Source organism: Takifugu flavidus, chromosome 7 (genome assembly GCF_003711565.1).
Source record: "Takifugu flavidus isolate HTHZ2018 chromosome 7, ASM371156v2, whole genome shotgun sequence".
NCBI lineage: Eukaryota > Metazoa > Chordata > Actinopteri > Tetraodontiformes > Tetraodontidae > Takifugu > Takifugu flavidus.
Window position 1 is genome coordinate 15,808,826 of NC_079526.1, and position 17,314 is coordinate 15,826,139.

At 54.3% G+C, this 17,314-nt stretch overlaps 3 protein-coding genes across 4 annotated transcripts; 2 read left to right on the forward strand and 1 right to left on the reverse strand.

Annotated features, from left to right (window-relative positions):
- Positions 1-469: 469 nt before the first annotated feature.
- Positions 470-2,667, forward strand: serpinc1 (serpin peptidase inhibitor, clade C (antithrombin), member 1). The gene is given in 8 exon segments (XM_057037532.1): positions 470-603; positions 606-826; positions 906-1,121; positions 1,185-1,322; positions 1,390-1,618; positions 1,696-1,860; positions 2,138-2,202; positions 2,335-2,667. Coding segments are annotated over 8 exon segments (1,344 nt in total). The 5' UTR covers position 470; the 3' UTR covers positions 2,512-2,667.
- Positions 2,668-2,803: 136 nt separating this feature from the next.
- On the reverse strand, positions 2,804-8,427 carry zbtb37 (zinc finger and BTB domain containing 37). 2 transcript variants are annotated; one of them, XM_057037527.1, is made up of 4 exons: positions 7,985-8,425; positions 6,378-7,305; positions 6,209-6,308; positions 2,804-6,108 (listed from the first exon to the last, which is right to left on the reverse strand). In XM_057037527.1, the coding sequence occupies exons 2-4, from the start codon at positions 7,286-7,288 to the stop codon at positions 5,584-5,586; spliced, it is 1,536 nt and encodes a 511-aa protein (XP_056893507.1). In that variant the 5' UTR covers positions 7,289-7,305; positions 7,985-8,425; the 3' UTR covers positions 2,804-5,583. The 2 variants fall into 2 exon arrangements, with proteins under 2 accessions (XP_056893507.1, XP_056893508.1); XM_057037528.1 differs by having other exon boundaries at positions 6,378-8,427.
- Positions 8,428-10,087: 1,660 nt separating this feature from the next.
- LOC130528316 (growth arrest and DNA damage-inducible protein GADD45 beta-like) lies at positions 10,088-11,334 on the forward strand. The gene is made up of 4 exons (XM_057037530.1): positions 10,088-10,273; positions 10,361-10,462; positions 10,551-10,767; positions 10,851-11,334. The coding sequence occupies exons 1-4, from the start codon at positions 10,230-10,232 to the stop codon at positions 10,962-10,964; spliced, it is 477 nt and encodes a 158-aa protein (XP_056893510.1). The 5' UTR covers positions 10,088-10,229; the 3' UTR covers positions 10,965-11,334.
- The last annotated feature ends 5,980 nt before the right edge of the window (positions 11,335-17,314 follow it).

The window sequence follows — 17,314 nt, forward strand, 5'->3', positions numbered from 1 at the left end:
GGAGCTGTTGAACAACAGATCAATGTCTCAAAGGTTGGTGTGATGTTCCAGTGCTCTGCAGGACACTGACCTGAGTTGAGCTACACACATCTGTCAGAAGATCTTCTACCTGTTCAGGTAAGATTTAATCTTCCACTCTTTGATTTTACGCCTGTTCTCACCTGTGAAGGTCGGACACAAACCAAAGCTTCGGCCTTTCACCTCTGAAACTGCGTCAGTTCTGCTACATTCAGCTTTCTGCACTTGAGACAACGGAAAATGTCGCTTTTCGATGTGGCTTTTTGCTAAAAACGGGATTTCCTGACACCGCGTGAGCGCTCGTGCGCGCGTTGGCGTGCGCGTTGGCGTGCGCTGTCATCAGACGAGTCTTGCCTATTTTCTCACGCTGAAATTCTGCGATGTGAAGATATTCGTCGACATCCAGGCTCCCACATTTCTTTCTCCTTGTTCCTGATTGGTTCCCCCTCAGAATGCCGGCCTCTGATTGGCTCTTGCTTCTGGCGTCCCTGCACGTCGTGTCTGCCGACGTGCTGGACATCTGCGGCGCCAAGCCCCGGGACCTGGCCCTGGAGCCGCGCTGCATCTACCGCAGCCCTGACCCCGAGGTCCGGAGCCGCCCACCACGCACCCAGTACCCGGGTCCACAAATCCCCGGGTCTGGGAGCTGTCCAAGGCCAACGCCCGCTTCGCCCTGTCACTGTACAAACAAGTGGCGTCCAGCAGGGGTCCCGAGTCCAACATCTTCATGTCCCCCATCAGCATCTCCACCGCCTTCGCCATGACCAAGCTGGGGGCCTGCAACCAGACTCTGGAGCAGCTCATGAGGGTCAGACCTGAGCTCGCGGTCCACTTGGCCACTCTCCGGACCCGGGATCGTTGGTAACCGGGTGTGTTTGGGCCTGCAGGTGTTTGAGTTCGACACCATCAAGGAGAAGACGTCGGACCAGGTCCACTTCTTCTTCGCCAAGCTCAACTGCCGCCTGTACAGGAAGAAGGACAAGTCCACCGAGCTGGTCTCTGCCAACCGCCTGTTCGGAGACAAGTCCCTGGCCTTCAACCAGACGTACCAGAACATCAGCGAGACGGTGTACGGCGCCAAGCTGCTGCCGCTCAACTTCAAGGTCAGGTGACGTCACGACTGCCGTCGGCAGCCTTCCGTCCATAACCACGGTCCCGTTCTGTAGGACGACCCGGAGAAGGCCCGGGTCACCATCAACAACTGGATCTCTAATAAGACCGAGAACCTGATCCAGGACACGCTGCCCCCGGGGGTGTTGGACTCCAACACCGTCCTGGTCCTCGTCAACACCATCTACTTTAAGGTACCAGTGCCGCTCTGCGCCGTGGGCGGGGCTTGTGGGATGCGGCCTGACGGGTCTCCTGTCTCAGGGTCACTGGAAGAATAAGTTTGACAAGGACAACGTGTACGGGTCCGAGTTCCACAGCAGTCAGACGCGGTCCTGCTCGGTCAACATGATGTACCAGGAGGCCCGCTTCAGGTACAAACACTTTCCAGAGGACCAGGTCCAGCTGCTGGAGATGCCGTACCGTGGAGACGACATCACCATGGTGATCATCCTGCCCAGCCAAGGCACCGCCCTCAGCCAGGTGAGGGGGGGTCAGGGGCGCTTGAACCAGTTTGACCAGCGATGTGGTCTGTACTGACCAGCACGTCTGTGGCTGCAGGTGGAGGAGGTCCTGGACTGAAGAAACTGTCTGCGTGGTTGGACCAGATGAAGGAGACCACGGTCTCGGTCCACGTTCCTCGGTTCCGGGTGGAGGACAGTTTCAGCCTGAAGGAGAAGCTGCAGCTTCTGGGTCTGACAGACTTGTTCGACCCCAACAAGGCTAGTCTGCCAGGTGAGGGGCGGGGCCAATGCTGGTCTGCCGGATGAGGGGCGGGGCCAGTGCTGGCCTGCCGGGTGAGGGGCGGGGCCAATGCTGGTCTGCCAGGTGAGGGGCGGGGCCAATGCTGGTCTGCCGGGTGAGGGGCGGGGCCAGTGCTGGCCTGCCGGGTGAGGGGTGGGGCCAGTGCCGGTCTGTCATTTGAGGGGTGGCCAAAGCTAATCTGTCGGGTGGTGGGCGTGGCCTGTCGGTGGTGGGCGTGGCCTGGAGGTAAACGAGCTCTGTGTTTCAGGGATGTTGGAGGATGGCGTGGAGGGGCTCCATATATCGGACGCCTACCATAAAGCCTTCCTGGAGGTCAGTGGCACTCATGACATCACCGGCAGCTTTGCTGTCATTGGTTAACAGTTATTATTGGATGGATGTAGCGTCATGTAGCCTGACACCACACAGCAGACAGGAAGTTGATCACAGTCCCGTGGCTTCCAGGTGAACGAAGAGGGCAGCGAGGCGGCCGCGGCCACCGCGGCGGTGGCGTCGGGGCGCTCCATCAATCTAAACCGGGAGATTTTCCAGGCCAACAGGCCGTTCCTGCTGCTCATCCGAGAGGCGTCCATAAACACGCTGCTATTTATTGCTCGAGTGGCCGATCCCTGCGACCACTGAAGGCGTTTGTGAGGTCGCACGTCCGTCCCTGGCGTCGCCGTGACAACCACGCCAACGTTCATTCCTGTCTGTTTCCACATCTGGATCAAGTCACAATCGATTCTTTTGAATAAATTGCTGCAGCAGCTTTTGAATTAAAATGTGTGAACATGACAATCATGGCGTGGTCACAGCGGTCACTTCTGAGGATCACGGTCATCCACGCGTCCTGCGGCAGGCCCTCGGCCGCCCGCCATCAACGCCGGGCATCTCCCACGTGTCTGTTGAATTGTGGGTAATGAAGAGGCGGGACTTTGGCAGCTGACACATAAAGTGCTTTATTTCCCGTGAAGGAGATGTGAGTGATCTAGTGGTCATGGTGAACAAAGCTTCACATTTAACCCCGGTTACATTTGGCCCCGCCCCTTCACAACCCTCCCCACCCCCGTCTGGTCGACAACATGCAACAGTCCTCCGGACCATCGGTGCCTCCTCTGAGAAAAGTACAGTAATAAAAGTTAATTTACTAGATAAATGTGGATATATTAGCTTACATTTGGAGTAATCTCATGACATGATACATGTTTGATTGGTAACTAGGCGTGTTGTGATCAGCGTTACACATTATTTATATCCTTAACCTTTGATTTACACAGTAAAAATATGTAGAAAAGACGTTTCGGGCTGGAACCAGCTGTTTGGGACAGGAAGTGATGTTTTTAGTGACAACGGTCGGAGGGATCCACCCACGGAGGACGACGCTTCGCCTCTTCAGGACAAACGTGTCGAGACGGTCTAATGTTGCTGAAGGTGAATAACGGTGGTTTCACAGGTGACCCACGGCTGTTGGCGTGATGTCACCGCTGGGGGCGTGGCCACAGCCCCCGAGCTCGTCAGTAAAGCTGCGTAACGACAGGTTTTACCTTCTTCGATTAAGACGGAGGAAAATTTGGCCCAAATACGTCACAATCATTTAAATGTCTTCCTTTCACGTACTTTTTCATACCTCTACACTAATTTAACAATTTTCTTTTGTTCGACGGTTCTTAAATCTTAAGTAACACCGACATCAGAGCCAGCCATCAGTGGTGGGGAGTCGCCATGGCAACTGATGGTAACCCACATTGCTGCCGTCCCTCAGCTGCTAGTTAGCCACTTCCTGCCGTGTTTGCAGACGATGGCGTGAAAGGACCCGTATACCTGAAGAGCCAGCGTGGGGGCGGAGTCACTTGCATAAGTCGTTAATGGTCCACTGAGAACGCGTTTCAGTTCCAGCCACCTTCGTGCTACTGTTGCCTGTGTTAGCTTACTGACATTAGTCATATGAGTAAAGAACGCTTAAATATTTAGTGAAGAAACGATGCTTTGATCTTCTGTTCATATAAAAAGTTCTGCTTTTGTTCCCGTCTCGGATAAGTGCTGAAGTTGTGTTCCTTTGGTTGCCAGGTGATTCTACCTGCCCCGTCCCGCTGGCAGTTGCCCCGCCCACGGGCAGTTGAGTTGTGTCCTCTGGAGGTTAGTTTGGCTCCGTGACCTGGCTAATACATCCATGTGGTCTGACAAGTTGCACTTCCTGTTCAGACCCGATCAGAACCTCCTGCCATAATGACGCACAAAGTTGACCAGGCCCGTTTAGCCGGCCGTTAACGTGAGCCAAGTAGCTTATATACAGGATGAAAACGTGGTTCATGACTGGGTGACTGAGCCGAGCACGCTGCAAGAGCGCCGTTAGCTCGCCTGCTAGCATCGGTGGCCAAGCCTCAAAGGTTAGCTAAATGAACTCCGAAACGTCAGGAACGTTAGAAGCTTGAACATTCCCCTCGGGTCAGGTCGGGTTCTTAGGCAGCGTCCTCTCCGTGTGGTGTTGCTGCTCCGATGAAGAGGTCGTTTTCGGTGCGTCGTTATTGGCAGCACTTTTTCACTGATCGGGTCGTCTCGGAACAGGAAGCTTTACAGTCACAGTCCCGCACGTTGTCAGAACGCGTCCCAAGAACAAACAAAAATCAGGTGCTTGTTATAAAAATATCTGAGTGTGTGGTGCAGCTCTGATTGGACAGAGCGCCCCCTGGTGGTGCAGCAGCGGTATTGCGTAGTGATGAGAGGTAAACGAGCTGTAGCTTATCTGAGGTTTTCCTGTCGAGTCTGCCGGATCTGATTCTTTTGTTGGCTGGTTTTTCACCGAAAGACCAATTTGGTAAAACCGGCAAAAGTTACCAACAAATTAAAGTTGTTTAACTGCTAAATCCAGTGTGATCGGAGGTCGCCGGCGTTTCTACGGCAGGAAGCGTCAAAAACAAACTTCCTCCCGTCAGAAAGGACTCGTGGCGACGCAGTTTTGGCACATTCTGAAACCGAGACTCCCAGTTTGAGCTGCAGAAGAAGAGATGACAGCAACGACGTGTTCCCGGCGTAAAAGTCTGGACGCGTCGTCACGGCCGCGACGGATCAGTCGGTGTTAACGGAGACGCGCTTTTGTCTAATTGAAACGCATGTTTAGCCTTTAGCTCCCGTCGGGCTAGCGTGCGGCTAAAGTTAGCTCTCCAAAACGGACTTGTGCGATTTCCCCGTACGATGACCCCGCCTGTTCAGCTCAGCTGTTGTGCGTGCGGTGGCCCGTCGACCCTGTCGTGTTCCGGATGAGCTTATTTTCCTGGACGTTGTCCGACAGACGTGAACTCGTGAGTTTGCAGTGTGAAAATGTACCCGTACTGGTGCTATTGTTGAGAACAGAAACGTGGCGGAGAACGCCGGGCGAGACTCTCGGATCACACTGGAACGGGACTTCAACAGTCGTTCTTGTCCAGCGGCGCTCGCGCGCAGGTGCTTCACGCGAGCGCCGCGGCTCCAGATTGTCTCGAGGCAAACGTGAACTGACACTTTTCCACTGGCACTGAGGAATTCGGAGGAACCTGTAAAACCGGCAAATATATAAAAGTCTGTAACAGAAGGTCAACGGAGGCGACCATGGCCGTGTGGCGTTTGAGGTTGTAGGAGTGTGTGGCGGTTCTTCGTCAGTCTGGTCCCTTTGTGAGTGAAGGTAGACGTGTTTCAAAGCAGAAGAATCAATCCTGAAGCAGCCGGGACGGACCCCTCTCAGTCGGGCCCCGTGGTCGACACGGAGGCCTGGTGCCCCTCCCCGTACTGGCCCCCGCCGCCGCCGGTCCCGCCCCCGCCCTCGGGCTCCTCCCGGCCGGGCGAGGCCTCGTCTCCCGGGCCCCCCCGGGACGTGAGGGAGGCGGTGGTGGTCTCGGGGGAGGCGCTGTGGGCCTCCCGGGGGGTGCAGCCGGGGTGGTTCTTGCGGAAGTGCTGGTTGAGGATGGCCTGGAAGGGGAAGCTCTTGCCACAGACGTGGCAGTGGAACGGCTTGTTGCCCGTGTGTTTGCGGATGTGGTATTCCAGCTGGTCCTTGCGGGTGTACTTCTTCCCACAGATGCGGCAGACGAACGGCGTGATGCCCATGTGCAGGCGCATGTGGCGGTCCAGGCTGCCCTTCTGGTTGAAGGACTTGCAGCAGTAGATGCAGGTGAGTCGCGGGTTGTAGCGGAACCAGCGGTCGCCCACCTGCTCCCTCAGGTAGTCCTCGTAGCCGCCCATGTCGAAGGCGGCGTGCTCCTCCCCCTGAACACACAACCACAACGTCAGACCGATGAGCGGGAGGCGGCGGACCGGTGTGACCGGAACAGGCGGGTCCAGCCCCGCGGGATTCTGGTGCCGGTACCTGGGAGCTGGGCTGTCTCAGATCATCCACCTGGTTCGGGGACTCGCTCTTGGCCCTCTGACGTTCCGTCACCATGACGACGCTGCCGGTGGGGCTGAACCTGTCACACAGTCCAACGTTAACCGGAACCCGGCGACCGGGCCCGGCCCCGCGGCCCCCCGTCACTCACCTGTCGCTCTCGCTGAAGCTGGACGACGGCTGCGTGCTCTGCCCGCCTTCGGCGCCCAGCGGCGCCGGCACCAGCGTGCTGCGGCCCGACGTGTCGATCATCACGGTGGCCCCCTCCTCCGCCGCCACGGCCTCCGGCTGCTGTTCCCCGGCCCCGATCCAGTCCTCCACGCGCTCCGTCTTGATCCTGACCTGGTCCACAGCTCCACCTTCCTCGGCGCTGCCGGATCTCTCCGGCTCACCGCTCGTCTCCACGTACCACTGACCTGCCCGATTGATGCGCAGGATGGGTTCTTTGGTGGCCCTGTTGACGGCGGGGACGGACCCTTCGGCGCCGCCGTGCTCCGCCGTTAGCGTGGGGCTGATCTGCTCCTCGGGGGGGCTGATCGCCTCGGCGGCCCTGTGCGGGCCGAGGAGCCGCAGCCCGCCGTGGTGGGCACCTCCTCGGACCACAGCCTCCAAGGTCCGGTTCCCCCGGGACCCCCGCTGGTCCTCCAGGGGCTCCTCGTCCAGGTCGGCCAGGCTGATCTTCAGGTGGATCCCCTCCAGGATCTGAGTGCAGCGGTCGATGATGTGCTGCATCTGCAGGAAGCTGGCGGCCGTCAGGTAGCTGATGATGTCGGCCAGCTGCAGAACCAGGCGGCCCGTGTAGCAGAAGGTCAGCAGCTGCTCGAACACCGTCGGGTTCCGGATCACCGTCAGCGACACCGTGCTCATCTGGCTCAGAGACATGTGGTCCCGGAAGTATGGCGAGCTGGCGGCCAGAACCACCTTATGGGCCCTGAAGCTCTGGCCCTGCACATTCACCACGATGTCACAGAGACGCCCCTGGACCCGGAGCTGGTTCAGGTGGGTCAGGACCGAGTTACTGAAGTCTGGAATGTCCAGCTGAATGCTGCCAGAGCGCTCCATGCTGGGCCTGAAGGAGACTGCAGAACCAGAAGCGGATGAGGACAGGACCAGAGGGGGGACACACGTGCACGCTCCTTCTCACTCAAAATAAGCTCCGCCCCTTTAATGTCACAAAATGAGCTGACCTAAACGAAGCTCTTCCTCGTTTGCTGTGACCTAAACATGACGGACGGGTGCCTGTCAGGTGTGTGGGCAGGGCTTTGACACTGTTGCCCCGCCCCCGCTGATGGCGTGGACATGCAGAAGGCGGCGCCCGGCACCTGGGCCACGGCTGCAGGGACGTTATTGATCAGTGATCAAAAATGACTCAACAGTGAATTCAACAGTGAGCTGCTGACCAATCAGCTGGCGCTCCAATACCGGGTCCAGTACTCTGACCAGCACACAGGCGCTTCCATAGGAGTTCAACGGGTCCAGCAGCCATGAAAAATCTCTCCCCCTGATGGTTCTGAATCTCTACTTTGGTCACGTGATGTTGTGATGGACCTGAACCTGGGCCGAACTGGTCCGATCAGCTGTTGTGTTCCGACTCTCCCTGTTTATACAGCTGCCAACACCTAACAGAACCTGACAGAACTGCTTCGAATCAGAACCTGCACCTGCAGCATTTCAAAGCAACACCGCATTCAATCTAAACTCAATCAGAACCGGTCCAGACCAGACCGACCCGTCTCAGGTGTGCTGTGGGAATCTCACCTGAAGGGGGACAACAGGAGGAGATCAGCTTTGGCTTCAGTGTTTGGTTCTGTTTCTCCTTCGGTCCAGCGGCTAGCTGAGCATTATCGCCAGAACGGGAGACGACAGCGGCTCCAGAGGGTTCGGTTCGGCTCAGAACAGGCTGGCCCGGCAGGCTGCAGCTCCACCCGCCGCTCCTGCGGGCAGCTGCGGGGCTCCAGCAGCGGTCCTGGCGGCTTCAGTTCCGGGAAAGACGCGCTAAACCGGGTCTGCGGTCCGTCAGCTGCTGTTCTGCCGCCATTTGGCTGGATGTCACGGGTTTGGGTTTAGGTTCGGGTCGCAGCTCATCTTTTAATTTCACGGCAAAAGGGCCGAAGCTGCAGGAAGGAAAGAGGGAAGGAAGAAAATGCGCAAAGAACGCTGGGAAACGTAGTTTCTTCTCGCCGGCAGCGCTGAGTTTGTGAGGGCCTGGAGACTACATTACCCAGCATGCACCCGTGTAGAAAGGGGTCATCGTGGCTGTTCGGTGTGGTACGTGAATACTGGCATGCCGTGTCACCAATGATGGAATGTGAAGAAGTATTGTTGATTATGGTCTGTGACTTGGTGCTTCAGACCTGCTGAACATGCAATGAAATGTCCTACATGAAAATTAAACCTGAAAATCATCAATAATTACTTGTTTATTCACTCAAATCTACTAATCAATGGTCATCTATCAGCAGCTTTTCACAATTAATGAAACCCTAATTAATCTGTGTACTTTTAAAGAGACAACATGTTCCTGTTTGGTGGAGAAGAAGAAGACCTTGTTCATCTTTGGTCACAACAAACGTGCTGTTTTTACATGAACACGTGCACCCTGGAAATGTGCAAGATCCCAGCCCAGCCCACTACAGAACCTGGTCCTGTGGTTAAGGTCCTTCTGGGTTCCTGTAAAACAAGAGGAGCTTTAAGGTTCCTCACATCCAGATGTTGGTTGGTTTTATTTTACCGCTCTGGTTGGATCTTCATGTTTCTCCTGAGTGAAACCAGGTCTAAAATTGCTATATTTTAGCTATTGATGGTTTTCCCATCGACCTCAGTGTTGAATCTATTGTTTTGAAGGTTTTCCCACGAGATCAGCTGATAAATGAACGTTAACCCGCCTTTCAGATGATCATTTGTGATGTCACGTGACATTAATTTCATCAGTGGTCAGGTGTTAACGCCCATTTCACCCCTATGACTTGTTAATTGCCCTCATCAATCATCGGTTTGATGCTGATGACAATATCAACTTCAGCGGGTTTCATCTCCATGGACCACGTGACTTGATGTAATCTATTACTCTTTCATGACCTGAAACATCAAACACATCTGGAAGTGGGACAAATCTGATGCGACGACGGCCCCGAGCAGCAGGGGGCGCCACTACCCAGAGAACTTGTGGCTCCTGCCACGCAGAGAGTCACTCAACTCCAGGTACCGGAGGAAGGAACACACCTGAGACCCCCGCGAGTCCGGATGATCGAACTGGAATCATAATCTATAATCTGCCGCCTCAATCAATGATTTCACCGGGAAAAACCCTGGAAAACCAGAGCAGCAGCACTAGTTTGGGGTGTAACTCACAAGATGTGGGGGAATGTTATCACAGCTGTCTGTGACCCTGATCACGTGATTCCGAGTGTCGGTGCCCAACATCACAGGTGTGTCCTTCTGTCTGCTGTTCTGGAGTCACTGGGGATTCTGGAAAACCCAAATGTGATCAGCTGGAACCTAAAATAAATTAAATATCAAACATTTTACTACATTATTATTATTATTTTAATTAATTCGGACAAAAGACCACGTGACTCAGGCAAAGACGTCTCTATCAGAACTAAATACAGCTCTCAGCAGAACCGGGTCGGGGGGAGGGGTGTCTGGACGTAAATGCGGGGGGAAAACTCCAGTCAACAGACTCGGAGACAAACTGGGAACCACCGAAGCGACTCACGTAGGTTTCCGAAGCCTCCGTCAATCAGCGTAGAGGGGGCGGGTGTAGTGGCGGCTGTGAACCAATCAGAAACGGCGCCGGTACCCGGGGCGGGGCCTACTGCGCGCTGCAGCCATAAAAAGCGGGTCTCAGCTCAGCACCACGGAGGTTCCGGGCTTCACACGGACCGCAGTGAACGAGCCCACGGAGTCTATCAGGATTATTGACCGAGTTTTGCTCTGGGATTTTCAGCCCTGCGCTCTGGACCTGTTTCTAGACCAAGTGGATTACTTTGTGGACCTTACCATGACGCTGGAAGACCTGATCGGAACCGGCAACCGGGACAAAAGGTGAGTTTCTGCAGCGTATGCAACCACTTCCGGGAGAGGATGGGGTCCTGTTAAAAGTTTGTTGTGACGGGCTCGGTGTGTGTGCAGGCTGGACCCGGTGAGCCAGGCTCTGGAGGAGCTGCTGGTGGCGGCGCAGCGGCAGGACTGTCTCACGCTGGGGGTCTACGAGTCCGCCAAACTCATGAACGTGTAAGTACGACGGGTTCTCTCGCGGAACCTCAACCGCCGACGCGGAGCACAACCAGAACCGGACCCATTGTCTTTCCCCGCCCCGCAGAGACCCGGACAGCGTGGTTCTGTGCGTGCTCGCCACGGATGAGGAGGATGAAGATGACATCGCGCTGCAGATCCACTTCACGCTTCTGCAGGCGTTCTGCTGCGACAATGACGTCAACATCCTGCGGCTGTCCGGTATGAGGCGGCTGACCCAGCTGCTGGAGGACGACGCCGGAGTCGGTACCGAGCCTCGGGACCTGCACTGCATCCTGGTCACGGTCAGTTCTTGTTCACCATCGACCACCAAACCCCCAGTGAGGGCAGGACCCCTGAAATGCTCCGTATGTTTCCGGTTCTGCAGAACCCGCCGGTGCAGCCGCTGCAGTGTCAGGCCCTGCAGCACGTCAGCAGCTTCTGCCAGGAGAGCCGCGGTCAGAACCAGTGGGTGCCCTGTCTGGAGCTGCAGGACCGCTGAGCCAAACCAGGTCTGCGGGGAGACGGGTCCAAAGAGCTGACTCGGCAGGAAAAATTGGAACCGAGAGACGAACTGGACCAGGTGGTCCAGGTTGCCTGATTCTGGTCCAGAGTGAGGGCGACGCATGTCTGTTCCAGAAACCTGGACACTTCATGGGTCCAACGGATGGTCCGGTCGGACCACGTCCTGGAGCCGCACAGAGGTTCTGGGAAGGTCGAGTGACTGACGGTGAGCAGGTGGGTCATGTGACTGAACCCACGGAGCTGCACACGGGACATGTGACCTCTGACCTGACGCCACCCAGGAAGGGTGACGTCCCGTTCTGTCGTGTGGAATCGTGATTTTTCACAATAAATCTAATCGTGTCTGACATTTATTGTGTTTATTTCTTCAACTTCTAGATTTATACTCGTTTCCTCGGGTCAGTGATGAAGCGAGATGTGTGGTTACCATAGTAACCGCGAGTCGTGTCCGGTTAAACACGTCTCTTGTTGCTGTGTTCTGGCGTTGCCATGTAGCCTCTCCTGTTCAGGAGATCACAGCCTTTGATCTCTGTGACGTCACATCCTGTTTTAATGTGGACAAACAGACGTCACAGGTCTGTTTGTTTTGGCTGCCGGCCCGTCCCTGGCACACACGGGGGGGGCAGCACAGACGGGGGGGCACAGACGGGGTCACGGCAACAGCCCTCTGCTGTGGCAGCAAGAGGACTCGCACACAAGACTTAGAAACCTGTTCTGGTTCTGGATCGGTCCGTCTGTTCCTGTACTGACGTTTTACCCGTAGATAAACACACACGCCTCTCTGAGCTAACCAACGGCGTCCTCACGCTCTGCTAGCCTTAAAGGTAAACAGTGGTCTCCATGGTAACGCAACAGCGTGAGACTGACGTCCTTGTCCCAACATCCATGTGTGCGTAGCTTCATCATAGTTTACGATGAGTTAGCCGTTTCGTGTCACGGCCAAACCACGTTGGTTCCACACGGGTTCTAGTAGCCGATCACCAGTTCCAGTCGGACTTCGGTTCTGGAGGTCTGGTTAGATTAGCTAGCGTGCAGTTAGTTTGTGGTGTTTTTTTAATTTAACAATGGGACAACAAGGGTGCGTGCTAGCATGAGTCAGCGCTAACGGGGTTTGTGTTCATCAAACATCCCCAGCTGCCTCTTCACTGACGAGGACGATGATGAAGCGGCATTTTTAGCTTTAGTCACTTATTTACGTGCAGTGAGGAGGACTCCTGGCTGTCACATCACCATGGAAACACAACTGAGGCGGCTGATTGGGCCGAGCCTGAGGCGGCGCTGACTCGTGGGCGGCGTTGTTACGTCTGGAGATCCCGACCCACGTTAGCGAGCATGTCGGGATGATTCAGAAGCAGCAGGAGTGCAGCGCGGCATCATGGGAATCCTCACTCAGACGTTCAGAAAAGGAGCATCACAGTACATCTGCCACATTTCCTGTGTTTCACCTGCATCCCTGGTGGATCAGGTTGTCATGGGAACGGGGTTCTGCTGCACAGAGATAGACTGATGATGTGAAAGTCCTGAATGATCCTTCACGTCAGGCTATAAATAACCTTGAGATATTTTTAGCCAGCACAGGCCACGCCCCCTTAACCACCCCCACCCATCAGCCTCTCCCCACCCCTCAGCCAAACCACAGCATGAGTGTGTGTGTGTGTGTGTGTCTGTGTGTGTGTGTGTGTGTGTGTGTGTGTGTGGTTGTGAAAAATTTGGAATTTGAAGATGTGTTTAAACCAGTTAAATTTAGTCTCGGCAGTTTCTCTACAGCCCATAATTACAGACCAGCCCCCCCACCCACTGTCTGACCCCACCCACCCCAAACCGCTCTTAGATGTCGAACCTAGCGCTCCCTCTGCTGTGGCGGGGACCCTCCAGCTTCTGTTTCTGAGGTGGAGGACGGTCCGCCACCACAGCGAGCTGCTGCTGGACACGCCTGGAAAACCACCATCGCCAACGGAGGCGGAGCCTAAAACCCCTGGAAACATCTGGTCTTAAATCCACCACTGAAGCTGCAGAGTTGAAACAAAGGTGGCGACCGTGTCTCACCTGGTGACTTCAGTCCTGGCCAAACTCTTCTGGCCTGAGAGCCCCCAAACACACACACACACACACACACACACACACACACACACTGAAGAACAATGTCATTTATTATGCAAATTTCCCAGAATGCTGCAGGCTCAAACAGCTAAGAACAGATTTAATAATGCCCTCTTCCTCCTCAGCGTGTGTGTGTGTGTGTGTGTGGTGTGTGTGTGTGGTGTGTGTGGTGTGTGTGTGTGTGTGTGTGCAGATGTTGGTCTTGCTCGGGGGAGGGAGCAACAGATGTCTCAGAAGAAGAAAACAGCTCATTAGCGCTTCAGATAGCATCAGTTTAATCTGCATGTCGTTCCTGACGCCACCGACAGGAAACGACCTTTCACGTTCACATCTCTCCGTCTTCACCACAACCTGATTCAGAACCGGCCCACTCCTGGGCTGAGGTCCTCACAGAGATATGAAAACACTCGGCTGAAAAGAGGCTAATTGCTGCTAATCTAAGAACTGTCCAGGTTTCAGTTCAACTGCTGCTACTGTCAGTGTTTGTTGTCTGAGCTACAGAGCTGCAGGCTACTAACTGACACTGACACACACACACACACACACACACACACAGATCCGTGTGACAGTGTGACTAAACGCTCACAAGGCTTCTCTGATGTCACCACCATGTCGTGTTTTCATGCTCAACACTTAAATGATCTTTGTTTTGTTGCAGTCTGACATTTAACCTCATCTGAGACACAGTCACATGACCGGGCCGGTCACATGACCACTGTCAGCAGAGGAGTGAAGAACCTCAATTAAACGCTAACAACAGTCTCTCTGTTGCATGTCTGGCTCCAGATGCCTGTGGCACCACGTGGAGCCACTTCCTGCCTCTTGGTTGGGTGATCATGTGTTTAAATGATGGAAATACGACGTTTAGCCTTTAGCCCTCAGACCCCCTGAGCCTGAGCCCCCCCCCCATTACTTTAAGATTAAGATGTACTTTATTCATCCCTGTAGGGAAATTGAATTGTAGTAGCAACCTATACAAAGTATAGAAACAGAATAAATAAATACAAATAAGATTAGAACGTTATAATATGTATATATATACACATACATAAGCATTATAAGCACACAATTATTGTTGAGTATGTTTGGGTGAATTATAGAGTCTGACGGCAGGAAGGACTTCCTGTAGCGTTCCTCAGAGCAGCGAGGCTGCAGGAGTCTGTTGCTGAAGCTGCTGGAGCTGCTGAAGCTGCTGGAGCTGCTGAAGCTGCTGAAGCTGCTGGAGCTGCTGGAGCTGCTGGAGCTGCTGGAGCTGCTGGAGCTGCTGAAGCTGCTGAAGCTGCTGGAGCTGCTGGAGCTGCTGGAGCTGCTGGAGCTGCTGGAGCTGCTGAAGCTGCTGGAGCTGCTGAAGCTGCTGGAGCTGCTGGAGCTGCTGGAGCTGCTGAAGCTGCTGGAGCTGCTGGAGCTGCTGAAGCTGCTGGAGCTGCTGGAGCTGCTGAAGCTGCTGGAGCTGCTGGAGCTGCTGAAGCTGCTGGAGCTGCCGCTCCATGACCTTCATAATGTGGGACCAGCCACTCCATGACCTTCATAATGTGGGACCAGCCGCTCCAGGACCTTCATAATGTGGGACCAGCCGCTCTAGGACCTTCATAATGTGGACCAGCCACTCCATGACCTTCATAATGTGGGACCAGCCGCTCCAGGACCTTCATAATGTGGGACCAGCCGCTCTAGGACCTTCATAATGTGGGACCAGCCACTCCATGACCTTCATAATGTGGGACCAGCCACTCCATGACCTTCATAATGTGGGACCAGCCGCTCCAGGACCTTCATAATGTGGAACCAGCTGCTCCAGGACCTCCATAATGTGTCAGTGCTATTGGCCTGTAGTCACTCGGTGCCACAGGATGGGTCTTCTTCGGGTCTTCTTTGGCACCGGGACCAGGCAGGATGTCCTCCAAAGCTCTGGGATCCTCTGAAGATGAAGGCTGTGGTGGAACAGGTGCTGCAGTGGTCCACACAGCTCCTGGGGCAGTTCTTCAGCACTCGTGGGCTGGTGCCGTCCGGTCCGGCAGGTTAGTTACTGTGTGGGTCTGGTCCTGCTCCAGGTTTCTGCCTGTTGGCTGCAGCTCTCAAGTCAACAGCTTTGAGTGTCAGTCATGTGGTCATGTGACTCAGGAACCTCATCATTGTTCTCATGTCAGGGGTCACATGACGGATCCAGTCATGTGACCTCGTGCAGCCGCAGCAATCGTTCAGTGTCACAGACATAAAGGCACGTCTGTGAGCCATCACCCATCAAAGATCCTCCAGAACCAGAACTGGACCCGCAGCAAAGATGGTTGCACGGGTCACCTGCTCCATCGCTGGTGACAGGGTGGACATCAAAGATCGGGGTGATCACATGATCAGCACAAGACTGTCTGTGAACATGCAGAAGAACCGGGCCAGGACTGCAGCAGAACATCCAGCAGAACCTCCCAGTTCTCTTGGTGTTTCTCACCTCTCTCACCTCTCTGACCTCTGACCTCTGACGTCCACCTTCAGCCCCCTGCAGTCCCAACCACCGCTGACGGGAATCCCCCCCCCACTATCCACCCACCCAGGGAGCGCTTGTTTTCCCTGTCAGTGCTGAGTCAGCACTGACATTTAGATCACACACACACACACACACACACACACACACACACACACACACACACACACACACAGTCAGCTGGTATGTGTCGGGAAGTGATGTGATCTGATGGTAACCCAGATCGGATGGTGATTGTGAGTCAGGGGCGATGACGTCAGCCTGCCTTCATGCTGCCCCGGGATTGGCTGAGCCCCGCGGTGATCTGCTCCTGCAGACCAATCAGAGGGACGGACAGAGAACGATGTGATGGTCAGATCAGGAGGGACGAGTGAGTGCTCTCACATCATCGCAGCGCGCGCGCGCGCGCGCGTTCTTGTCTGACTGTTACAGGAATATGCAGCGTTTGGTCGTTCAGAGGGAACTCAGCGGTCAACCTGAAGACGTTGTTGTCATGGCAACGAGCATGCAGCATCTCATGTCTGCAAGTAACACACACGGTGTGTTCAGTGTGCGCGCGCGCGCGTGTGTAATGAGAGCATCCTACTATCGCGAAGTCACGTGACTGAGGAATCCCCAACACTTCCTGCCTCTCTGCCCTTTTATGGTCATCTGTTCTGAACCTCCTCCTTTGGGCTGATCGAGCCCACACACGCACATACGCGCGCACAGGCACTACGGTGATCTCATCTACGTTTATTAGTTCATTCTCAACTTTGCACGTGCTAGCTTAGCCTCCGTTAGCATGTATCACCTCAGACCTATCTTATCAATAAAGCTTCGGAGCCTCGTGCACGTTAATGTCCCGAAGGCAGTTTCAGTTTACAGGTGTGTTTAATTCGTCCCTGTTGGATGGTTTTTGGAATAACAGCAGATTTTCGGGGAAGCGGCTCCACTGATTGAAACAATGAATTAAACTTCCTCCTCAGACATGGAAATGTATCCATCCGTCCTTCTTCAGAACCAACCGGATCAAATAAAGAGAGCAGAGACCTGATCTGGACGCGTCCAATAAGGGTCAGACAATTTCCATGTGTTTCCTCTTTTGTCCCAAAGTTATTTTTTACTCCCTTCAGGAATTTCAGGAATGCTTGAGGCTGGAATCATGACATCATGACAACCAGACATGACGTCAGTGTGTGTGAGACAGCCGACCGGCCCTCCTGTTGCCCCCCTCCCCCATAGTAGTGGAATTCCAACAATGGCGCTCACACACACACACACACACACACACACACACACACACACCTAGAGAGCATTATCTCGCTGATTACAATATCACGAGTGTTGACAGATTTATTTCACTAATAAATGAAACTGGTGCTGATGTTCAGGCTGACACATTTAGAAAGACAGATCAATTATAATAAAAACGAGAAAAGTGAACTGGCAAAACCTGATCATCAATATTTCCTAATAAACTTCGCACAAGCGAGCGCACGCGTCATTTGATGGAGTTTGTCTCCCCCTGCTGGTCAGCACCGGAACTTCCTGATCGCTCAGTTACGTCACTGCCGCGGGTGATCAATAAAGACTCTCAGGTTCAGTCACCTGTGACGTGAGGGAACCTGGAGACTCACAGCCAGGTAGTATCAATATAGAAGACCACTTGAAAAACAGTTTTTTATTTTTACTTTGTTACCGTTAGATACTAATGAACAGGTCTCAGCAACACCAATATCAATAATCACAACAATTATACCAAAAAC